Source organism: Ananas comosus, linkage group 16 (genome assembly GCF_001540865.1).
Source record: "Ananas comosus cultivar F153 linkage group 16, ASM154086v1, whole genome shotgun sequence".
Lineage (NCBI taxonomy): Eukaryota > Viridiplantae > Streptophyta > Magnoliopsida > Poales > Bromeliaceae > Ananas > Ananas comosus.
The window spans coordinates 10,607,873-10,634,574 of record NC_033636.1 but is presented as its reverse complement, the minus strand read 5'-3'; the positions used below and the strand labels follow the sequence as shown (position 1 = coordinate 10,634,574).

The window sequence follows — 26,702 nt, the reverse complement described above, 5'->3', positions numbered from 1 at the left end:
CTTCGGTACACCACAAGGAGTTTGCGGAAGCTTCTCGGAAGGGAGTTGTCACGCCCATAAGTCATACGATGCTTTCGAGAAGGTAAATTTTTTATAAATTGTTTGCTTCAAATATCATATGCTTTCTTGGTTATTTTAGTGAGGATTTAAATTGGTGGTGTTTATTGTAGCACTGTGTCGGCCAAGAATGGTGCTCGGTGAATATATTTCCCGAGGTCTTTGGAGGAGATCCTTGTCCAAATACAATGAAGAGGCTCGCAGTTGAAGCTATATGTGGATAACTTAGTAAAGGAACAAAGAAGATGAACTCATCTCTCTTCTTTTCTCTTTGTATACACACATTCATGGTTCTATTTATAGAGTCTCGCTTTCCATCTGAAGTGTACACAGCTGAGTCCCAAGTACTACTGCTTTTGGCAAGAGGCGTGAAGTCGCAGGAACTGCATCACACTTAAGGTCAGAAGCAGCAAATATAGGTTGTATGAGATCGAAAGAAGCTATTTTTATGTACAAAAGTTTAGCTGATTTGTTGATGAGAAAGAATGTGTTAAATTGTGTGGGGAGGGCAATTGGCGGCCGTTAGGTTAGAGAGTCGAAATGAGACTCTGCCTATATTGAGTCCATTTGGAGCAAAGTGCTCTTGAAACCAAAGGGAGCGAACCCTTGGGTTGCGTTAGATTGTAATTTAATTATTTTCATATGAACACATTAGTTGTGTAAGCTGTAAGGTAGCATTTCTTATTGTTCCATTGAATAAAGCATGCAATTAATATATGTTATTTCATTGTACCAATGAAAGATTGTTGGCTCCACGGACCGCAATTGACAGTTTTTCCTGATTCTTTGTCGTAGTTTGGCCTACCTCGTTAAAGCGGCCCTATTCAAAGTTTTTGCTACGGTGAGAAGCTGAAATGAGTTTTATGTCTATTTTCTTTCGGCTTTGCTTTTGCTTCCAACTAAACCACATCCATAAGCACTGTTCTGCTGTTGGTGAAGGCTGATTAGTGCTTTCTCCTTGTATGCTATTGAAGCAACATTTTAGTAATCAAAAGTTCAGAACTAGACCATCAACAAAGGCTAAACAGGTTCTCAAGGCCTCAAGCCAGAAGCTCTCATTTAAGACTTCTCTTCTGCCACAGAAAAACTGTCGCGAAATTTGTGCTTCTGCGGCCGGCTATGTCAGCCTCTTCCTAAATACATTACATTTGGTGATGATTAACCACTGTGTTACTACTCACCATTTGCTGTAGATATATACTTTGGACATCATAAAAGTTACTAGTACACATGATGTGATCCATAGAAGTTGTTTGTAGACAAAGAAGGTTATGGAATTACTTTATCATGCAACTTTACAAAGCACAATGAGCTATGTTATAGTGAAAGCAGCAACCACCCACCTATATTTCACTTTGTTGAGCTATGAACACTTGAGTTAGCTTAGAGGTGTAATAAAAACCATTTAAACCTTCTCTCTCTTGCAGCTGTAAAAGTTACTTCTTCATGATTTCTCAACTACCAAGAGGAAGGCATTAATATATTCTCTAGTTGTAAAGTGATTTGGGCTTTTGATTATAGTAAGATAGATCTACAAAGAGCACTAGCATAAATAGGGTAATGATAAGTGGAAGTTTAAACTAATGAGTTGAGTACTCATTGAACTGAGAATTGTGTTGAGATGAAATAAGTATCATGTTTGAATTTCCTTGAGATATATATATATATATTTTTTTCTGTTGTCCAACCAAACATCTCTATAGCCCAAACCCAGCTCTGATATAATCTGCAGGCCCGGCCTACTCCCTTAAAGGCCCAAACCAACACTTTCCAGCCCAACATGTGTATAAATCTTCGGTTACAAAGTACAATATTCTTTCTTGTTGTTACATAATAATAAGAATAAAAGGAAGAGACTTGTCACAATAGAAGGGGTGAAAGTGGTTAGGATTAGGAATGTATGGACATCAAAATTTAGTATTCAACATGTAATCTATCCGAATTCGAATTCAAAAAAAAATTGCAAATATGGTTTCTTCAAAGCTCTGACCGTATTTGACATGTTTTCACTCCGAAATTATAAAAAAGAAATTAATATGAGTAAAGCTACTATGCTATTGAAAGTATAAAAAATCTAACACTTCCAACTTTTTAGCCCTTAGATCATTTTTAATCATTTTTAACTTTTGGATTAATATTATTATCCTATGGGAACCACTCAACCCTAGGGGTATTATTAATATATATTGTAGCTCTACACTATTAAATTATCTATACTTCCGATATTATAGTAACTCTACACTATTAATATATATTGTAAGGGAATAATTTAGTAATTTTTTATTGTGTTCTTCATTTATTTTACTATAAGTTTTATTTTAAAATTATGTTTGTATTTGTTAAAATATAAAATTTTATTGAATAGAATATAGGCATACAAAATTTATACACGAGTGTGAACCTTAAATTGCATTGTGTATCTTATTTGCGCTAATGTTAATTCATATTTATATTTACATATTAAGATATATTATTATTCGAATACAAATATGACTCGTATATAAATCCGAATCTGTTTATATAGTAATAAAAAATTTAGCATCAGCATAGAATTCTAGCTCAACTCTATATCTATAATAATATATCTTAACTGGCAAACATCCCTTCTAACAGGCATTATTACCAAATATACATATACACACATATATAGAATTGTTTTTTCTAACTATCTTCTATATCTATAAATTATTCTTCCTGAATTTGTCAATGACAATATTTCCTTTATTGGGTGCAGGCTCCACTCTAATCAACTTAAGTTCTTCATTTGTTTTTTAATCTTTGCTTGAATCGAATCAATCATTGTTGAATGTGGGCTTTCCCGAACCGGCTTAAGTCCTTCATATGTCTTTCTTTACTTGAACCAAGTTGGATTTTTTTTTTTTATTTGAACCGAACTAGATCACACTTTTGCATTAATTGGGCTTAAATGTTCTTCTACTTCTTACGACTGTTACCTATCTTTATCGGCAAGATAAATTTCATCTCTTATCGTCGCTTATTCTATCGCTATTTCCTCTTTTTTTATTATTGTTTTCTATTTGTTTTCTAATTATCTATTCGTCGTATCGTACGGATTACTATACTGGTTAATAATTAAGATCAAAATTCAATAAAATTTAATTTTTTTGTATAAAATAAAAAATAATAGTAATTCCAGCACTTACATATCAAGCTATATATTAACCCCTAACTAATATTATGGGAGGGAGGGTTTCACCACCTACTCCTCCAGCTTTAACAGCAGGTGGCGCGAAAGCAGCACGCGCGCGCGACACGTGTGAGGAGCGCCCCCTGCATGCACTGGCCCATCCTCCTCACGCTTTCAACGCAACCATCCCCATTGCTGCTCTGCTATGCTATTATGCTCTGCTCTATACGAGACTATATATATATATATATATATATGCTACTATTTTATTTCATTTTATTTTATTTTATTCTATTTATTCTCTCTTCAGAGAACAGAAAACGCTCGTCAAAGTCCACGTGGCAGAGGATGTGCGGGGTTGGTGGTTGCCCGTTACGGTATCCCCTTTGTCCGCATCCGATACGCCACGGAATAAACCCCATCCCACCCTCCCCATCCGACACGGCGACACGGGAACGGGGTGGCGGGGGAGGTTATTTTTTTTATTTTTATTTTTTTTTTGCATTATCCTGTATTTATATTTTTTTAAAAAATTAAATAATTTGAATTATTTTGAGAATTTGTTAGGAAAAAAATTTTGGCAAAAATCTTTTATCACGACGAGACTATTTACTACTGTATATTAATATTAATAATAGAATTAGACTATTATACTAACGCTATTCTTATTTATTTTTGGGAGCTCACATGTTGAATGAACTAGGTCCAGCGGGGAAGGAACAACCGGTCTACAGATGACGTGGTGGACTAGGTACAGGCAATGGCAATATTTGCAAGAGTAACGGCGTTTCGCGCTACGGGATCGGCTCGTGAGCGAGCCGCGCTTTACACGGAACGGGGCGCCCCGAACCCGCGATTGGTGCAGCGCCCTGGCTAAACAGCTGGGCACGTGGGACCCACCACCCCCTAGTGGAAGAGGCCGCGTGATTGGGCGGTCCAGATGCGTACACGTGTCGGCATCACGTCGGATCAGATTTGATTTGCATGGGATTGGGCGGTGATCCGAACGAGGGCGCTGAAGCCCATTTGGCGTTCTTTGAAACCGAGTGCACGTAAGAGAACGGGTAAAATGACCGTTTTGTCCCGCTATGAACTAATACCAAAAATTTAAAAAAATTAATGGGGACTATCCTCAATAAGATATCGTCCCATCAGTCATTCATACTGTTTTGAGATTCTTATTAGCGTTTATATAACGAATGATAAATGAATCGATCTCACGTTATGAATTATCTCCATCAAATTTAATTTTGTTCGGCTAAAGGACTCTTCAAATGGAGAATTTGAATAACCAAGCTTAAGCTTACGGTGGTGTTACTAACTGATGCTTGGTTCAATAGACAATAGCGGAACACATTTGATAGTTGGCTCAAGTGTTAGCTTATATAACAAAAGAAACTATAATTTTATCCTTTTTTTAAAATAAATTTAGCTACAATTAGAATTCGAATTTAAAATCTCAAAAATAAATCATTAAACCATTTGTTCGTTGCGTTAGAAACGGTTGGTACCTATAATTAAATGTTACTTGATTAGAATTGTAAACAAAACCAGGTTGAAAACGGCTAAGAGCTTCATTACCTACATTCCATACAAGCACTGGATCTTCGGTGCTTGATCGGTGGAAATGTCCAATCGTTGAACAGTCGACGCATCCTACGTATAGTATCTTAAAATTTTTCAAATAGTTAGTTAGTAAGAGGATTACTTGAGTTTCAAATTAGAGTTTCTGATATCTAACAAATACTTATAAGAATGGGTAAAAAAAAAAAAGCACATTAACATCAAAATCACAATAAGTTCTGCATGATAGTCTGAAAATTAAGCATGATACATAGAAACTGCATGCTGTATGTTATCCATTACACTGCAGCCAAGCTAATAAGCTACGTGAGAAGCCAAAAACCTCAACTCCTCTCTCTCTCTCTCTCTCTCTCTCACACACACACACACACACACACAAACACATTCTCATTAGTAGAGGAATTAATCTCTCTCTCTCTCTCTCTCTCACACACACACACACACAAACACATTCTCATTAGTAGAGGAATTAATTAAGGGGTAACCAAAGGTCTCCTTTAAAAAAGGCCATTGATTCCCGGTGCAGTGAAATCAGAGCCTTTTCAACACTTGGCCTCTCCCTCTCACATACTTCCACCACTCCCTCCTCAACACTCACTCCACCTCCAACCCCCACCCTCTCTATCTCAAATGCACTCAAAAATATTAATAGAAAACAGCTCAAACAAAATTGTTATATTATTTTGCTTTAAGATATATATATATATATATATAATAATTAAATAAATTATATTATGTAGACTGATTGAAAAGATAACGAAAGAGACAACGAAATAGCAAACAATAAGTTACGCGATTTATGATGAATGTAAAAACTGAATCAATACTTGATGATAAAGTGAAAAATTAGAATTAGAACCGGGTCCGATACCACATTTATTCGAAATATTAATCTAATCTAATAGAAAACGACGACCATGGCTCAAAAAATAGTCCTCTTGTAACATTTCTCTCGTGTGCCTCTCCACGCGCTCCCCCTTATCCTTTTCTCACTATGTTCTCTCTCTCTCTCTCTCTCCCTCTCTCTCTCTTTCTCTCTAAATATATAAACCCACATTGCTCCCCCTCCTCCTCCTCCTCGTACTCCACGCTCCACTTAAACCCTAGTTATACTTAACCCTCCACTCTCCAACACCCATCTCTCTCTCTCTCTCTCTCTCTCTCTCTCTCTCTCTCATGGCAGGGCCCACCAAGAACGGCGCCTCCTCCTCCGCCGCCGCCGCGGGCTCCGACGACCTCCGCACCGCCGCCGCCGCCGTCGGCGGATTCCGCGCGGGGCGGAAGCGGCGGTCGTCCGGTCGGCAGCGCCGCCGCAAGCCGCCACACGCACGTGTAAGCTCCTCCTCCGCCGCCGCCGCGGCGCCGCCCCCGCCACTCACTCTGCAAAAAGTTTCACGTAGATCGGATATCGCCTCTTGCAGTGTTTTGTAACACGAGAAAAGAGATCGATCATGAAGTTGATGGGCCGTTTCGTAACATGGGCCCATTGGATCCGCTAATGGGCTTGATTTTTTAATTCATCTTTTTCCTATTTTTAATCTATTGGGTTCCAATAGAAAAAATTAACTAATGAACTCACTAATCTTTTTTGGGAAGTGTAATTAGTAGCTTGATGGATCTTTTACATATTGCTGTTGCACTTCAGATGAATTACCTGCTCATAGCTTATCCACTAATTTAGTTCATCAATTTTGGGCCCATTATGGTAACATATGAGTTGGTGTGCATTTTTAGGTCTTTAACTATCATGAAATGAAATGCTACTATAAATTAATAATTCTGCTTCAGTAATTGAACACAATTATTATGAGCTTTGTTTCTATATATATATATATATAGCTAGTTGTTAGATTGGTGTCATGATTACATTAACTGTTGATCGCCAAATTCTTGGCGAGATCAGGAGAATAACGGCCCTGTCGGTTTGCCGATTCATGTTAATGTTGCACTGGTTGCTCGAGATTGGATATTGTGCTTAACGGTGTATATAACGATCGTTGTCGTTCATTCGGTTGTCGGTACTTCAATCCATTTCCGACATGTTTATTGTTGTTTATCTGTTTGAAATTGGCTAGGTTTCCTCTCTTTTGATTGTACGTCGATGTCGTTACTCTGTTAAGTAAAACATGTTTATGTGTGTATAATCGTCTAAGATTTACTGCACTCTAGTGATGATTATGCTACTTAAGTAAGTTCCCTGAATTGTCATGTTGAGCTTTTAGTACAGTTAATTTTGGTAATTCTTACGTGAATCACAGAAAAACTCCTTATTAAGATTTTAGTGTAGGTTGCTCTGGTGATTGTTACTGCTTTGTTGATGTTGTTTTGTCGTTCTCGTTGTCTCAAATTATCTTTCATAATAGCTAAATTTGCACAATGGTAATGTCCTTGTTAATTACTTCTTAACCCTCTCTTCATGTGATGTAGTGATGCATCTCTTGTTTGCAGGAAACTGCGCTGGATTTGAATGTGCCTGCTCTTGATCCTGATGTAAGATTTATGTTCAAAGTCTGATCAACTTCTTTTTGTTAAATTATTCGATCCCTAAATCCCTGTCGAGTGATTCTTGGTGATCTCTATTGCATTTAATAGCAAGCTGTGGATGGCTTGAGATTTATTCTTCAAAAAGAGCTCAGAAACAGCGATGTTGGCCCGCTCGGCAGGATTGTTCTTCCAAAGGTCAGTAATTAATACAAATCTTTAATCTACTTTGAAGTTAAATTCCTCTGCTTATATCATTTTCAAGCATTACTCAATGTATTGTATGCATTATTTCCTTTTTTGCATCCACAATTACAGAAGGAGGCGGAGGCGCATCTTCCGACACTTAAAGCTCGCGACGGCATAAGTATAAATATGTATGATTTGGAGACCTTTCAACTCTGGACATTTAAATACAGGTGTGGCCTCAGAGTTTCGCGACATGAACCCATCGATTCATATGCTTTTGGTCATTTTTATTCACCAACAAATCATACTTTTAAATATGATCTTTTATGAGATTGTGTTGGTTGTTCTATCTTAAAAGATGATATCTTTGTCTTTAAACTTTGAATTGTGATTTTTTTTTTCATATATTCTCCATTATTTTTCATTGTTTTTAAACCTTCTTTCTTTAATTTTATGATAGATATTGGCCTAACAATAGAAGCAGGATGTACATACTTGAAAATGCCGGTAACATACACTTTGTAATTTGCTGATCTCTGCAATAAGTTATTTCTCCTTATGTTTGCTACTAGTAATTAGCTTCTTATCTGAACTTTTTTTTTTTTGACTCAGGGGAGTATGTTAAGTCTCATGGTCTTCAACTTGGTGATTACATCATGATGTACAAAGATGATACCAAAGACAAATTTGTATCCCTCCCACTTCTGTTCTGATTCTGTTACTGTAATCATATAAATCATTTCCCTTTCTTACTCTTCTTGACTATTTGACAAATAGATAATCCGAGCAAAAAAGACAGCAAACAAGGAAGAGGCTGTCGATTCGACAGACGATGGGATTTTCGACTCAATCGTGCCGGACATTGTTGTAGCGAGTGCGAGGTACTCTGACCTCTTCCTACCATTGGGGGATGGTATGTCCATGGCATACAACCTAAGCTTCGCATTCGCAGCAGATTTTTCGATGAGTTTCCCCGATGAGAGAGCAATGGGGAACGACAGCATCAATAAGAGCGACGGCTAAGTCCTCCGATCTCCAAATTTGAGATTTAATTAAGTTAATTTTTCGCGTTTAATTATGTCTTTTTGGTTGCAGTTCTATTCAGGAACTGTTGTTTGTTGCTTGGTGAATAATTCTGGTAAAAGCCAGATATGTGGGATATATAATATGTATGGCCAGAAACATGTAAAATGTACTAAAAACTATTTTTGTTTATTTGTGAGATGTGTTGTGTTCTAGTATCATCTATGACTCGAGTATTTTGATGACCTGAATATTTTCCAATTCCGCCTAATGTTTTCAGGTGTTGCCGACAATCTACTGAACTGAAGAGTAATAACTTCAAAGCAATGGGACCCTACTTTAAATAATATCTGCATAAGAATGAAAGATCATATAAACCTATATAACAGTAAAGCATATGTTTTCAGTGAGCAGTCACCACGGCGGCCTGTTGTTTAAGAAGAAACTTGGGAGAATTTAACACCATGTATCCTAGTACTACTAACAATCAAATCCTGTCAAAAGTCTGATGATCACCTAATAGCATTACATAGTAAACTATAATAGATAGCATTTAAGCATAGCTTACCTAGTTTAGACCAAAAACAGTTCCTGCAGAGACTGACCATCATGAGATAATCGACATTGTCATTGCATGTGTCCGAAAAATTCTAGTGTCACCGACCGTAGCAGCAAAAAACATCAACTCATTAGGAAAGGTAGAATCGCACTGCATTGTAGTGTCATCCTGGTCCACAACCTTTCAACTGTTGCAATTCAATCTCCGACATTTGCATTTCATTATAATCTCTTTCATTTTATTAGATCCTTCGGTTAAACGTTGGCAGGTTAAATGTTGGCAACGTAAGTTGCAACAACATGGATATTCCTATACAATTTAGCAGAGAAACTTAGTGAACTGATAAGATTGCAAGGAAATGCAGAAGATATGGACATCTAATCATAAAACTGACCGTCGGGAACCAAATTGAAACTCCTAAAATGGTTTGCGACCAAATTGAAGTATTCACATGACAACCGTTAAATGCATGGCATCACAAGAAAAGAAAAAAAACATGCAAAAGTAAACTCCTTCAAGCAAAAGAAGATGTCTATCGGAATAAATTTCTATTTAGGCGCATTCCAGAACAAATTTCTAACCATGTTAACTATTTTACTTTTCTACAAGAGATAGAATCCAAGCGAAGAAGAAGAATATATAGCAATTTTATTTGTCTACAAGAGTAAGAATGTGAGCAAAGAAGAAGAATACACCATGTTATGTGTTGAAGCACTCGATACTGGTGAGTTCACTGGGCCTCTTTGGATCATTTACAGTAGCTATAAATCATGTAGCTTTTCTGCATTGCTGCTATCTTAACCTCTTCAGAGATGCTGATTCCTCGGTTCAACCACAAAGAGGCATCATTGCCACAAGATGAACCTGGGTTATTTCCAAGCGATACACAGGCTTCAGAACTGTACTCTCGGTAATGCACGATAAATGGAGCTTGGTTCCAATCAACTGGTTGGACCAATCTGACCCATCCGATATGCTGGCTTGGATCTTCATAGGTTGGATATCAGTGTAACCAGCTAATGAAGTATTTGCTTTCTTAAGAACCCGAATCGGTGTGCCATCCATGTACCAGCTTCAAGAATGAATAGAATGCTTTCAGTTTAAAAAGTTTATCCAACTCTTTTCCAACAGTAAAATGTACAATGTGGAGAATCCCTGCAGTACCTTATTTAATACTCGGTGGAATTTTGTACAAAGTTAAACAAAGTGCCGAAGAAAAGTTCAGTGACCAAGTCGCTACATCGAGATAGTACAGTGACTATCAATACATTTTACCTTATTTTCAACAAAACTAAGTGATTATTCAGCTTAAGACTGAAGACAGAAGCAAAGGATTTAAGGGTCGCATGAAAATCAAAGTTAACTCACATTATTTTTTTTGGGTTCCAACAGATTGGTGCAGTTGTGGAACTCAGAAGTTGGGTCAAACCAGAATTGAAACTGTTGCTCTCTGCTGCCATTTCTACTTTCGAAAAGGTTAGTGTGTAATATGTACATGTCTTCGCTAGTGTTACCCAAGAACTCGAGATCGACCTCATCATGATTCTTCAGTGGTGAATTGAGCTGCAGAAAAATAAACAAACAAGCAAGAAATCATATTCAAGATGTAACCATTTTATCCCGATAGTGCGATGAGACTTATTTCCAAATCTCATTACACACAACAAATAGAAAAATCGTACCAACTAAAATCATCATTATAGCAACCGAGTTTAACGCGACAGGTAAATTCTAGCCAATTAGGGAAGAAGAAATTTAACCAGCAAAGATCAACTTACATAGAAGGTTGCGATTGTGCCTGATGAATTTTCAGGAATAAGTTTAAACTGCACATTGAATCCACCAACGAAAAAACTCATTTTTTGATTCGACGACCAACCCTGAGTATCTACCGATCATAAGCTGAAGCTCTTGTCCGTCATCCAATATCTTTGCACGCCCATCTCTCCACGCAATATTGAAATGAGAGTTAAAATCTGCTGTCGAGAACAGAAAAGTTTCAGATAGAGAAAGAAGCACCAGTGCGAAAGATGCTGCTAGCCTCCAAGAAGGATACATGTTGGATAGAACAATGCAGTTTGCTAGAGAGAACCAAGTGTATAATTTATAGAACTAAAAGATACTTTTAGGAAAAGATTAATTGAAAGGTGATGCTGCCGAATTGCCCCACAGATTCGACTGGCAAGAGAATGCAGTTTTGAGAAAAACAAGTGTAGAAATACTCTTATTAGCTATAAGTAATACTCAAAACTCTTCTGCTAAATAGTGAAAAAAAAGCCCAAAATACTTGCAGATTGGTTGATCCGAGAAGTTTTCAATTTAAGGGGGAAAAAACAATTTGTCTTTCACCAACAACCAAATTTGACGCATTTATTTTATTTCTCTAAAGAAAAGAGAAAGTTTTATATACTTAGTGTAACACCACATTGATGCGACCATGCAAAGAAGAGTTTAATTTTTTCTCTGTTTTTTTTTTTTTTTTTTAAAGTAACCTCATTATTACTGAGTCATGCTGAGTAAGGGCAGCATCAGCTGTTCTCTTCTAATTAGCTACCGAAATAAGACACTTATGTTTGATATTAATTCCTAATCTTTTCAATGTTGAAGTAATTAGTGTTAATTATATAAAAAGAGTTATGATACTAACATGTCCCTGTTATGCAGAGGATCTCAAATTGGCACAAACTCAACTCCAGTTCGGAAACCTTTAAATCTCCGATTTAATCCAACTTGTAAACTAACTTCTTTCTTTTCTTTTTTTCTTTTTTTGACATATAAATCAGACACTTAACCTCTTTGTCTCACTTAAAATTTAAATTTTTTCTCACAGGGAGCGTGTTTTTAAATTAAATCATCTTCCAAATCGAAAAACCTTCACTAGATATCCAAATCAATATGTGTGATATCAAAAAATCTAAATTATGTGTCCATGATTACCATGGGAAGTTCACATCATCATAATCAACTTAAAATACAAAATAAAATGGATGGAAGAGCTATTCTAAATCAACGCAGCAGCGCAAAACGCAGTTCCAAAGTTAAAAAAGCCCATTATTACTATACACTAGATAAGATGAAAAATTTATAGAGAAGAAGAGATACTCACTGCTTCATCAGTGCACCAATCGAAACAGAGCCACTGAGCACCGAAATGGTCGATTAGGGTTTCATCCTCTGGAACCATTTGAACCAAAACCCTAAACCCTCGACGCTCCCTCCCCATGAGGGTGATGATGAAGAAGAAGAAGAGGAGCTTCGGCTGTTACTCTAAGCCCAATGGCCCGGCCCAATAATTTAAGGTCTTGTGACTGCGTTTTTCGTAATTTGGCCCAACCGACTATCATCTATATTAAGCCCACAGAAACTAGGGCCGGGCCCAGGAAATGAATCATAGAAGAAAATTAATTTTGGTTATGTTCTATGATCCAAAAACAGAATTTTTTTTAGAGCTTAATTTGGCCCCCTTAAAATTTTTTTTTTTCACAAATAACCCCATCAAATTTATAATTACACATTTAGCCCTATTTCCGCCACGTAGGCGCCACATCAGCGTCACGCCAGTTGGAGGGGTGTTAAGTTGAACACGGTAAATCATTCACCGTGTTTCATACTTATATTCCCCTGTTAGACACGGTGAATGAATTACCGTATTCAACTTATTTCAGCATCTCCCCTTGCTTGCGTGGCGCTTATGTGGTACCTGCGTGGCAGGGATAGAATCAAAATTGCAATTATAGATTTACTGGGATTATTTGTGAAAATAAATTTGTTGATGGGCCAAATGCAAAAATACCCTTTTTTATTATATATATAATTTATCTTTTGAAGTATAAGATAAATTATGTATCTTTTGGGTTTGTTTCGGTAACAGTTTATTTTTTATTTTTTTTCAAAAAAATTTGTCAAACTTATTCCAGCCGAAGGACAAGATTCCATGGTGCTAGTAAACTAAAGTGAACAAGGTACAGGTCAATTTTTTTTGCATCTTTGATCGCTAAAAGCAAGAATATTACACACAGCATTTGATTTATACTCCCAAAATTCACTGCTAAATTAACTATACAATTAAGTAAAAAAAAAAATCTCAATTTCCCATCCCTCGGTCATTCCCATGCTTGATCATTAATCAGATATGGTATGTACATTCACATGATTTCATACGCTCAAAAAAGAAAATCTAAAGTTCCTTTCAATCTTTTTTGCCTTTTGCTGTAAAATTACGGTAACAACTGTTGCTGGAGAAATATATGATTTTTTTTTTAGAGCACAAAAGTCGGTACTTTTAGCCACTGCAACACCAAATGAGGCCTAACTGATGCGACCCAGCTTATCGGCAAATCAAGTAACAAAACTTGCACAAAATTATTCACATGAATTACAATTGAGCAGTCCCTGTTCTGCTAAAGTTCAGGTGATGCATTTGAACTGCTCAAAGCTTCTGCAAACCTCTTCAACACAACCTCTTCAACTGCATCAAATTCTCCAGGGTCCATCTCCGAACCGCGCCGGTTTGGATAGAAGACGGGACTCCCCTCTCCGAATTCCGTATTCTTTCCATCAAAGGAAAATACAACATCGCTCCTCGACCGCGAGTGGTTCTGCGGTCGTCGGAGTTGGTCGCGTACTTGTTCCGGGGAGAGGCACGAAGAGAGACTATCAAATGACTTCCTCGTAAACTCGTCGTCTACCGTGAAGCTCATGGGCGAAGCTTCTGCTCTTTCTGAGCTGCTCCACATTGTAGGAGATTGACCTGCAGACGCGATTTTCCTACCGCTGCTTCTGCTTGTTCCACACACCAGCTTCTTGAGCTTGCTGTAGAGCTTCGGCGGCTTTTCCGAACCGCTGCTTCTTTTCGCTGTTGTGAAACCGCATGGCGATTCTTGAGACGAGGAAAATGTATCAATATTACATGCTGAGTTTGAGTATTCCAATATGAGCTGTTTGGCCTTTTCTTCTGACCTGTGGCTAGGGATTTTGTTGAGGTCTCTTGCTGATATTTTCCCTGGAGGGGGCTGGAAATTCCTTAACTCGTATCTTAAGCATGCATTGATCCATCTGAGGTACACCAGTTCCTCGATATCCCTGCATTGATTGCTTCGCAGCCGTTCGATTTCCTTCGATAGATTCTCGTTGGCCTCTCGTAATCTAATTGCTTCCTCCAGTATATCTTCCTGCAAAATGAGTATTCACAATTCTCTCAGAAAAAAAGTAATCACAAGTCAATACCCTTCTCTGTATTTGAATTCTAAAAATTATGATTTTACCACTTTATCTTTCATTATTTCAAATTTTTAAAAGCGAGAGATGCTTAAAACAAATATTTTGGAATAGTAAAACTAAAATCCTTATTATAGAGTTACCCTTTATTTCAAACCCCGCGTAAGTTTTATACAATTTGCCTAAAAATTGAGCGAAAACAAATCAAATTTTGATGTAGTAAACTTACCTCAGGGCTCTTGAAACTCTCCAACTTCCGCGCCAACTCCAAATTCTCTTCTTCGAGCCTCGAATTCATCTTTCGAAGCTTCGCGGCCTCTTCGTCTAACTGCGTCAGCCTCGCCAACTTGCTCTCGAGCTCTGTTTTCTCTTCTTCATCTTTATTCTCCTTCTCCGCCAACACATCAATCCTATTTTTAAGCTCCGCCATCCTCGCCCTCGTCTCCTCTCCGTCCAATTTAAGCTGCTTCTTTAGAAGCTTAATCTTCGCCTTCATCAATTCTAGCTTATTTTTCAGCCCCTCAAACTCCAAAATTTGATTTTTAAGCCTCTGGTTCTCGTCTTGTAATGACTCAACCTTCAAAGTTAAGAACTTGGCCTCTACAGAGCTTATTTTAAGCCGATTCTCGAGCTCTTTCGTCGCAGCCTCCCGCTCTTTTAATCCATAGTTTTCGAGCATTTCCATCTCGAGTTCTCTTTGTCTCTGGGAGAGGGACTCTACCAAATTCCGAAGGCGCATGATCTCCTGCTCCATCTCCAAATCTTGGCTATTGGGTTTCTCGTCGCTCGCACGAACGATCAAATCGGTTTTCCGGCCTTCTTTAGTCGCATCATCCTCTGTTACAGCTGCTTGATTAGGCTCTTCATCCTCTGAATTTGAACTGATTGAAGGAGCGGTTCTGATCGCGGCGGCCGATGCGCCGTGGATTACTTTTGCGAAAGCATCTTCCTTTAGAAAAAGAAAAACATCCAATTCAGATATCTTACAACCAAGCTTTTGAAGAGAAAAAGGCAATATAAACCCAATAATTAATGAAGAGCTTACACTTTGTAGAACTCTAAGGCCATTACTGATTCCTCCGAAATTGCCAGTTCTGGAAACAGTGCAAATCTCTCCATCTTTTCCCGAATGATCAGACCCTGTCACTAAGAACAGAGTAAAAGTGCATAAAACACCAAATAGATTAAAACCAGAGCATAGAAGGGACAGTGATATCAGGTATTGAACAAACCTGAAGCAGAGGGAGGAGGAGGAAGCCGCGGCCGAGGAAGCGGATTCGCCGCGAAGTATCGGGCGAAGGCGAGGGCGAAAGCCGCGCCGACCGTGGCGATTGGTTCCATTTTTAACTAAGTAGTGTAAGGTAATTGGAATCGGAAGTAGAAGAAGATGATGAGTTTGGGATAGGTGGGTCTAATTTCTAAGCTCTGTAAAGTCCCACCCCCTCTTCTTTCCCCTCCTCCATCTACACGCTCTTTGAGAAAAGAGGACCCGTTTGTGATTTGTTCCCTCTATTAGGTATGATGAAAAGAGTCAAAGAGGGGAGAAACAAGGGAGAGATGAGGAAGGAAACAGAGAGTATTAGAGGAGGGAGACGAGGAAAAAAAATGGCTTCTTTGGCTCTCTGTGGTGTACAGAGTTTGTTGTTGTCTTAATTCTGTGGGGCCGCCGAAGTTTTGTCATTGGGTTTTCATTGGGTTTGACTTCGATTTGGTCTCTCTCGGAAAACTTTGGAATGCACCACGTGTAACGGCACAGCTCATGCACCGCAATTGATATTGGATACATATACATAGAGCTAGGCGTATAGAGTTATTGTCCCCTACGAATACAGATTTCTTCGTGTTTGTAAGTTATGTTTGACGATAGAATTTTCGAATCGACAATATATACAGTTAATTATAATCTAAAGTTTTTGAAACATTTAAAAAAAATATTTTGTAATTCAAAATTATATTTATATATATATATATATATTGAAATAGACTGGAATACTATTAATAGCACCAAACTATTGGTATATTGATTTTTTAGCCCTCGGATTGAGAATGGGTGGTTAGGATGATGTAGCCCTCTGGTTGAGTGAGTGGTTGGTGAATAGATAATCTAACAATACAAATAATAAATGGTTAAATTTAACGGTGAAAAAACCGAATAGTACAAATTCTTTGTGCTATCAATAGTACCCCAGCTGGACTTATATATATATAATATTATTATATGGGTTGAGCTAGAATACTCCCAAAAGCGCCAAGGGGTTGGTGCTTTTGAGTTTTTAGCCTTTGGATGGAAAGATGTAGGGTTGTAATGATGGTAGTAGGTGGTGGTAGGTGGAATAATGTTTGATCCAAATGTTATTAGTAATCAAGGAGTAGATTCAAGAGTTAGAAACTTAGAAGCACCAAGGGGTTGGTGCTTCTAAAAGTATTCTAGCTTAATTCATATATATATATATATATATATATATATGGAGAGAGAGAGAGAGAGAGAGAGAGAGAGAGAGAGAGAGAGAGTCCGGCTGTGGTGCTATTGATAGCACCAAGGATTTGGTGCTATCGAGTTTTTCGTTAGATTTAATCATTTGATTATTTTTACTCGTTAGATTATACTATTCAACCAACCACTCACTCAATTTTAGTGGACCCACATCATCCTAACCATCCATTTCTCAATTCGAGGGCTAAAATATCAATAGCACCAATGCCAATAGATTGGTGCTATTGATAGTATTCCAGCCTAGTTCTATATATATATATAAACTATGTATTGTAAAATTTGAAGTATAAAACTTATTATTTGAATATCACAAGTCTGAAAAATCTAAGAAATACTTGGCAAACCTAGACTAAAGTTATATATATATAATATTTTTTTATTGTAAATCCGAAGGCTAAAATCTAGTAGTTGAATTTCAGCGAGTCCAAAAAAACTTAGGCGATGTTTTGCAAACCTAAACTAAAGTTTGTGCAAATAAAGTTATAAGAAATCAACTTACTTTTCTTTTCAAACTGTAAATGAATTTGTGAGTTTTTCTCGTAATTTGTAAATTCACACATGGTCAGATGCACATCCTATCTGTAATCTAAAGATGTCGCACTCAAATTCTACCATAATCTTTGGAGTTCTATCTATCTTTTTGCATCTTAACTTTGAGGGATCGATGTGGGCCATGTGGCACAGTTTTAAGGACGGCGTGCACTCGGTGCATGAAATAGTTTGTTCTGAATCTGAGGCTCATTTGATTGGATAGCGTGGAAAATGCAGCGTGAGTTATTAATACAAAAAATTAGCGCCTGGATCTGATTCACCACGTCATTCCGTGGACACTGGGCATTAGCAGTCCATCATTCAATGGACGGTGGCGATTTAAAGACCGAAGATGTGAAGGATAGAATTAGCTGTGAGGTCCACAGATGACGTGGTGAACCAGGTCTACGCAGTAGTTTCCCACGAAAAGGTGTCGTCGCGGGAAGCGCGGGAGATGAACCGTTCGAGAATGTTCGCGATTTCATTTATTTATCATTAAAAATGTAGGATGCGTTGGATTCTTAATAATCACAATTTATTTCCGTGCTCAAGATTAATTCTTCAAAATTAATTAAGCCTAGCCGTTCTATTACTTAGAGCACGTATTATTTTATTGTGTTTAAATAAATTAAATAGTGTAGATAAATGTTATATAACTCAGAAACATTGAATTGAATCTCACTGTTTTTTTTTTTTTTTGGTGAATACATATATGATAACTTATTCATCAACTGCATCACTCTCTAATGTTAACGGGCTATCGTCGTCCCTCCGTGTTTCATACAGCTTAAAATCATGTACGTACGTATTGCGACAACTAAATAATTAATAATGAACACATTAGTAAACTAAACTATGAGTAATAATTTAAATGGTAAACCAGCAAAATACATTTAAAAAAATTGATATATAGTTTTGCGGTTTAATTATTATCAAATTATTAGTGTAAGGCACAACTAACTAGGGATTTGAGGAAGAAGACTCCTGGTAGGGAAATAAGAAAGAAAAAAAAATAATAACTTGGCTAATTGTTAAGTGGAACGCGCATATTGTGAAAAATGAACGCTCTCTACAATATTATAAGGGCGTGTTTGATTCGCGTTATCTTTTTAAGATTTCTAGTAATCCAATAGAAATAAAAAAATATAACGGTATTTGGTTAAACGCATTAAGTAATCTAGTTGGTAATATTAGATTTACTTGGGAATGAGATGCATCCCAAAGTACTAATCTCATTCATTTAAGAAATGGTGGGTATCCTTATATTAATGGATTGGGATAATTATAATATGTCCGATATTTTTCTTTTTTCCCACCCGACGACTAGTTGGTATTATTTTTCTTTACACTCTAACCTCATTTCTCTCTCTAAACTTATCTTTTTCTCTCTAAACTTCAACTTTTTTTCTCTCTCAAAACTAAGCTATTTCTCCTCCTCTTTTTCTAAAATCTCAACCCTTTCATTCTCTCTAACCTCGACTCTATTTCTCTTCCTAATTCTTTAACTATGCTCTCTCTTTCTACCCTATATTTTCTCTCTTTTATTTCTAAAAGAATGTTAAAATTTTTTATAGTATTATTTAAAATTAATTAAAAAAAATAAATTAACTAATTCTATATTTTTTGTAATCTTAAATAACATAACTAAATAATATAACCGTACGAACCAAATACCGAAATATTATATTTTTAATAATAAGATGAATGATAATAAAATTTTCGGATATCTTTTTACTTTTAGTAATTTTTTATAGTGCGAACCAAACGTGCCTGTACATATACGCGTAACTATACATTCTGCGTACTTTAATTAATTCCCGAGTGTGATACAAGCCAAGTGTGCGTTCACACGTACGAAAAGGCCACGTTGTAATTAAGTATAACCTCAAAAAACGCTCAACAATTAATTAGCTCGAACGTTTAATTATTAATTAATGTCATTATCTAGTGCACATGGTTTAGTTGAAGTTAATTAATTAATTTAGATTCTGGTCATTGTTTATTAACCAGTTGTCGATGCGTAAGTGGTCGCATCCTTTACGACATGTCCCACGCGTGAATGCCGGTGCAGCTAGGGCAGGGTTAAATCAGCAAAGAAAAAAAAAATATTTAAAATGTACCAGTTATATTTGTAACGTAGTGTTTTTAACCAATCAAATGGGTCATTTTGAATTAATCCATCACAATATGATTAGATAGGTCATTTTGAATTAATCTGTCATATTATGATTATAAAGAAAATAATTATTTTATATTTTTTTTACAAAAAATTATAATTAATTTATTATTATCGATATAGTGTAAGTGTGACATAATAGGCTTACTCAATTAGTAAAGGTTATCTCACACGTACAATGTCAGCATTAATTGCATATGTGACATCTTTCGATTGTACGAATTTTGCCACGTGTAAACAATCCGATGACTAACTTTTAATGGACTAATGTACCAGTTGACTTTTCTATATCTTGTTTGTTAGAACGACTGAGACAGAGTTGATGCCTTACTTGGAGCGTGTAAAATAAAAAATAAAACTTTGGGTTTGGATTGGAGGAAATTAATTTTCGTCTACAATCTAAACCCCTATAGTAACCCAAAAAGTAATTAACATATGTTCCATATTAATTTGTTATTATATTGTTGGTGATATATATATATATATATATATATATAGTAGGGCTAGAATACTTTTACAAGTATCACCCAAGTGATACTTGTGTGTTTTTAGCCCTTGGATGGAGAGATGTGAGGTTGAGATGATGGGGGTAGGTGGTGATAGGTGGTGGTAGGTGGAATANAACCACCGCTGCTTTGGATTTTAGTCCCTGCACCCTCCCTCCCCCCCCTCCTTTTACGAAAAATTCTAGAATGCATCGGGTATATTGATGACGTGGCGTAACAAACCAATCAAAAAATCCTTTTTAGAAATATATGTCCTATCATGATTATAAAAAAATATTTTTATTGTACTTTTGTTTGAAAAGAAGAAAGATGATTGACTTGTTATTGATGACGTGGTGCAAGTGTGATAGTGTAGAATTCCTCCTCCTTTCACCCAAAAACGTCGCCACGAACGCGACAAGCAACCGCACCCGAGGGGAAACTCTCATCTCTCAATTAATTGTAACACTTCACCCACCTTAATTAACTTAATTAAGACATATTATAGGAAATTATTTTTAAACACAAGTTTAAATATTTATAAGCTTTGTTTTAAAAAAAAAAAAGAAAAAAAGAGAAACGCATGTGAAAGTGAAATCCCGATGTGCAAACGCCCCCATAAGAAAACACCCTGCGAGCAGAGCACACGTGGACACGTGCAGTTCCCCCTAATCTCCTTTAGATCCTTCCTATGCTTGATTTTTTACGGCAAAATGTACAAAACCCCTCCAACTTTAGCTGATTTGCAAAGTATTTCCTAAACTTATCTAAGCTCTCTGTTGCTACCTAACTCTTAAAAATTTTAATTTTGCTATGAGCCTTTTAATTTATTTAATGTACAAAACCCCTCCAACTTTAGCTGATTTGCAAACTAGCTCCTAAACTTATCCATTATGCTATCAATCATTTTGATCTTACTACCTGACTCTTAAAAATTTTAATTTTATTTTGATCTTTTTAATAATAACTTCTTCGCTTAAAATTTGAATATGTTGTTTTATTTTATGAATTTAATTAGCTTATTTTATATTATTTATGTAACTATATATTCAACAAAATAAGTAATTAAGTTAAATTTTGTATCAGAAGAATCATCAAATGACATATATTAAATAAATTGAAAGGTTCGTTAGTAAAATCAAAATTTTAAAAGATTGAATAATCCAATCAAAATATATAGTCTACATAGTTTACAAAAGGATCATACGTATTTACCTGGTTTAAGAGGCTCCTCTCCTCAATAGAAATTGCTAATTACACAATCTTGTGATGATATATATGTCATGCACACAATAATTTTGTTAGATATTAAAATATAAAAAAAATATATTTTTTCTCTTCTATTTTTTATAAGTAGAAATGAGAATTGAAAAACAAGATGGAGCAAATTTCAATAATTATTTTTTAAAATATTTTAGAATAGAAAAAAGTATATTTTTGGATTTTAAAATTTTATAGGATTTTAAGCAAATTTACATAATTAAAGCAGCTATGTAATTAATAACTTTAACTGAAGATAGCTATTTAATTGAATTTAACAAACTTAAATATTAACATTAAATATTCAGATGCATGCTTATTAGTAAAATTGGAAAAATTCATGGGGTTTATTTACATTTATCCCTTCCCTATATAAAGAGACAAATTATAATGTTTTGTCCCTATACTTCTCAGTACTCAGTAGTCACTACATTATATCTTAATCAGGAGACAAACTATGGCCCACATGCCCCAAATCTCTCCAATGAATCCAAACCAGTACTAGTGACACACTAATTAGATAAATTAATTAATACAAAAGATCCTTTTTGTGATATATATATATATATATATATATATATATATATATATATATATATATATATATATATATATATATATATATACAGGCAATTAGATAAGTGTACATGGGCTGCGAATTGAGAATTAGGTGATAGGTGACAGAGAGAGAAGTGAGCACGCATAGCCTCAAGCATGGACTCTCCCTAGCTTTATATATGCACCATGCAAGAAAACCACCATGTGTGCTCACTCTCTTCTGTCACCCTTAGCTCCTCACGTACTAAGTTAATTTGTATGTATATACTTACCATGCATAGCCTTGTTGAGGATTATCACAAACCTTATGGAAAAGCCATTGGAAGAAGCTCTTTTGATTATATATAGAGAGGTAGAAGCTTGAATTAAGTGCTCAATTGCTTGAGTAAAGCTGTGGAGAGGTTTGATGGGATGGGGTTTATATAGGAGTACTCCTGAATAATAATATTGAATGGAATATATAATATTAGGAGGCTCTAGCTGCTCCTATTAATCCTTTCTCTTAATTAATTAGTATTATAAACATAAAGCTATTCTCCTTTTATTCCTATCTATCCTATATTTATACTATCGCTTAATTAACAATGCTTCTCGTGCAAATGATTCTAATTTAATAGGCTAAATGCTAAATGCTAAATGCCTTCTCTGCGCCAGTAACTCATCACCTTTGCATTCTCTCTCTCATGCAAGGAATGTGGTTGATAACGGCCTCCACTGCATCAAATGCGTGTCTTAAAAATTGAAAAGTTAAAGTGTGTCTAGAACGATGATTTGGGTATACGCACACACATATATATAAATTTTTTATGAAAACTTAATTCGCTGTATCATATGATGAAGTATTTGTAAAGGAGGAGAAAAAAAGGGTAAAAGTATATATAGGTGTGGAGAACTTGGAGGAAGGGAAGGTTCTCTGATTAACTAATGGCGATCCTTAATTAGATTACTGCAGTGAAAAAGTGGATTAAGTGATCTCTCCTTTGCATTAATTTATTAAACCAACAAGAAAGCGAAGAAACAAAATTCCCACTAGATAACCTATTGGTTAGAGAACAATTAGTGTTGTAGGAGGAAAAGAAAATTAATTGATCATCGTTTACATTATCATCTTTTTTTTTTATTACCTTCTACTTGCATATATTCTTCAATTTATGTGTGATATTAATTACTCCTTAATTTATCTATAAAAGAGTAAGGACTAGCCTGAACTTAAAGGCTCTTGTAGCCAGAGGAAATTGAGATACTTGAGAAAACCATTGTATATATTTTTTGACGTGTTGGTACGTAGATCGGGTTAACTATCATCGTACGTACAAGTTGTATATTATTGATTAGTTGGTAGCTTATTAATTAATGCTCGTGATAACTTTAGTTTTGAGTCTCATTTGCACTTGTTAAATTGCCGCATCCTAGTCTAATCAAGATTCTTGATGCATTGGTGAAAAGAGTCAAGTCGCGCATCATCGAGAGAGAGTTTATGCATGGACATAGTTGTAGGATATGGTAATTTTTTTACTTTGTCTTTGGTAATAATAGAAGTTTTCTTTTTGTCTTTGTTTGTAAACATAAGCCAATAGTGGATGAACAATATAAATATTAATTTGTATACTTTTTTTTGATTTTTTTTGTATCTGATGAACTAGTCTTTTTTCGTTTTTCTCATAACAAAAGACTCCACCCGGAATCAGAATTTGGGGTGATAGGTGGAAAATTTTCTTACATTATGTACAGATCATATTTCTAACCTGTATTAGTTCAAACGTGATATATCAAATTATTTTAATAAATTCTACAATGGAACGCACGAATTGTCACATATTTTTCGATGAATTGAAACAAAAATAAAGTGCAAAAATAAAACTGAAGGCAGTGGTCTTTTTATAAAAATTTAAACTATTATATACACTGAAAAAAAAACTAACTCACTTTGCCACTACACATCGAAACTAAGGGCCTATTTTTCTCACCAAAGGTGAAATTCAAAGTGAAGTAGTCTTTCAAACGAACAAGAGTTCAGGTAAAAATTATTTCGTTGTTTGCTTGTATAGCAGTGGAACTAAAGTTTACTTAGTTTTGCTGTTTGTTTAATAGAAAATGAATAATATAAAAAATTAAAGAAACAAAAGATAGATTGATATTTTATTTTGTTTATTTTGTTATTTTTCTATTTGACTTCAACGACGGAAAGGTCGAAGTTACTGATGGTATTTTAAGAAATTCTAAGTTTCAACTAAAAGTAAATTTATGATGAGCAAAACAACGAAAGTAAATATTTATGGCCGAAACACCCCTATGTAGCCGTGGTAAAACAAACACATTAAGGAGATATTATGACGTATATCTAAAGATGTCCGTGGATCGGGTCGGGTTTGGGTAATTAATATACTGTACCCATACCCTAAAAAGAAATGGTTACAAAAAAATATATATACCCTACCCATTTAACTTCGGGTCGGGTCCGGGTCTGGGTACTAAAGTTTCTAATATACCCATCGGGTCTATTTGAGCGGGTCTGGGTAGTGACTATCCGTATACTACCCGTTCAAAATCAGATATGGATCGGGTCTAAATCGGGTACGGATATCCGTATAAATATATTTTTTTATAAACTTTATTAAATAGTCAATAAACAAACTATATTGTTGACAATGAAATATTGTTGGCGGAAATAAAATGAAAAAAAAGAGTAGAAAACAAAGAGTAAAAAAATTAGAAAAAAGTAATGAATAAAAGAGACGGCTAGGGTTTCATTAGGATGAAAATACATAGTGACTCATCATCTATAAGTCATATTAAAATTGATCCTTCAACTTCAAAAGTTTATTTATTTTTTATTTACTATCGGATATTTCATCGGATCCGGGTCCGGGTCCGGATTTGAAAACTATTCCGGACCCTACCCATTTAAAAGTTAGGTTCGGGTCGGGTCCAAATCGGGTATGAGTATAAAATATCCGGACCTATACCCGAAATTTTAATGGGTAATTTTTTTTATCCGTATACTATTCATTTTTTATTGGGTCCGGTTCGGGTCCGGTTCAGGTCCGGATAGGGTCCGGATCGGGTATGGGATATCGGATATTTTGGACACCTTTACGTATATCCTACCAAAAAAAAAAGAATAGTAGAAATTATATATGGCATGTATGCATGTGCTGCTGCTTTACCACTCATGCAACACATTTTATATTTCATTATTAATATTTGAGAAATACAATTTATCATTAAATAAATTATTTATAAAGATTATGATTTTTTAATATATATTAAGAAATTATAAAGAATATAATTTTATAATATTAAAAAAATTATTTACAATGATTATTGCAAGAAGCTAGGGTTTCGTAATTGATTTGTGCATTATTTATTTCATTTATTTTTCTAAGATAAATTCAGAGAGAAATATAAAATAACTAAACTTCTAATTTAGAACCTTGAATATTAATCCTTTAATCAACTGCGTTAGGAACAATCCGTTTCAAAAAGGAGATGTAACATCGACCGTCCCTAGAGCAAGTGGCAAAGGGCTTGGTGATTGGTACCCGAGATCCAAGTTCGAATCCTAGTTGATTTACATTTCTAGCTAAGTTTATTTCTAAATGAAATAAACGAAGCACGTAGTATGCTACCTATCTCTCTCAAAAAAGAAAAAGAAAAAGAAAAAGATGTAACTGGCATGCACCCAATGTATCCACAGCTCTCATCCTCAGTATATAATTAATATTTTACTATTAATATTTAAAATAGAATGATTTAATCTATGATGTTTTAAAACACTATTTATAATTTTTTTTATAATTTTTAATTAAAAAATTAGAGTGTCAAAGAGGTTTCTATAATTTAGCTAATAAACATCTATTTTTGAGCGTATAATTTGCTCCAACTAAAAGAGAAGTATATTCACTTTAACCAAAAAAAAAGAGCAATTATGTAACCCTCATGTAGCATAGATAATGTTTCATTACTAATATTTCAAAATAAAATATAGATTATTAGATTTCTCGAAAAAAATGCTGAAAAAAACTTTTGAAGAAAATTTTTTTTTATGAGAAATTATTTTCCTAAATTTTCGCCATTTGATTCGAAGAAAAATAAACATTTTTAATTTTTTTCTTCATATTTAATAATCTAGCATTCTCGTTTTGCTCTTTTCTAAAGAAAAATAAAAATACTAATTTTTTTATAAAATATAAAAAATTGTAAAATTTATTTTTTTAATTAAATGGACGAAAAATTAATAAAATAATTTTCATTAAAAATATTTCCACACTTTTTCCGGACCACCGTTTGTCCGAACTAAAGCGAAGCCGTCCCAGAAATTATGCTTGCACATGGTGTACATCCGTACTTCTCGTACACTACCAATTTTATTTTATTATTAATATTTTAAAATAAAATTTTAAAAAATATATATAATCAAAACATCAAGTAGTCTCTCAAACATCAATTATATAGAAATAAAACTATTTTATTTTTAGAAGAACTAAATTTAAAAAATTATAATAACTGAATAAATATCCGCCTTTTCGATATCACATAAATATCGCATACAAATAAATTAAGTTTTAATTTAAAAATATTTGCTGTATTTTTTTTGGAAGATAGGTAGCATACTACTTACTTCGTTTATTTCATTTAGAAATAAACTTAGCTGAAAATGTGAATCAACTAGGATTCAAACTTGAGACCTCTGGTACCAACCATCAAATTCTTTGCCATTTGTTCTAGGAACGGTCGGTATCTGCTGTATTATTCTAAAAAAGTGCCGTGTATAAGATATACTTGTACACCGGGCGCAAGCAAAGTTGGTCTCTGGAAAAGAGAACCATATCCTCTAACGGGCCCATTCAGGCAATTGTAGCCAATCAGCTACTGCCATGTGTACTATCCGTGGCACCAGCCAACCGCTCGTTTCTTCGCGTAGATGACACTTCGCCTCT

General features: G+C 35.1%; 2 protein-coding genes and 1 pseudogene across 3 annotated transcripts; 1 reads left to right on the top strand and 2 right to left on the bottom strand.

Moving 5' to 3' along the window:
- Window positions 5,966–8,482, top strand: LOC109722130 (B3 domain-containing protein LFL1-like). Its single transcript, XM_020250016.1, has 7 exons — window positions 5,966–6,211; window positions 7,238–7,297; window positions 7,382–7,468; window positions 7,589–7,689; window positions 7,920–7,966; window positions 8,072–8,148; window positions 8,237–8,482. Exons 1-7 carry the CDS (start codon window positions 5,966–5,968, stop codon window positions 8,480–8,482), a joined length of 864 nt encoding a protein of 287 aa, XP_020105605.1.
- LOC109722129 lies at window positions 9,608–12,281 on the bottom strand (annotated as a pseudogene).
- LOC109721964 (protein CHUP1, chloroplastic-like) lies at window positions 13,213–15,867 on the bottom strand. 2 transcript variants are annotated; one of them, XM_020249797.1, is made up of 4 exons: window positions 15,491–15,867; window positions 15,304–15,404; window positions 14,488–15,207; window positions 13,213–14,212 (listed from the first exon to the last, which is right to left on the bottom strand). In XM_020249797.1, exons 1-4 carry the CDS (start codon window positions 15,597–15,599, stop codon window positions 13,442–13,444), a joined length of 1,701 nt encoding a protein of 566 aa, XP_020105386.1. In that variant the 5' UTR covers window positions 15,600–15,867; the 3' UTR covers window positions 13,213–13,441. The 2 variants fall into 2 exon arrangements, with proteins under 2 accessions (XP_020105386.1, XP_020105387.1); XM_020249798.1 differs by having other exon boundaries at window positions 15,304–15,398.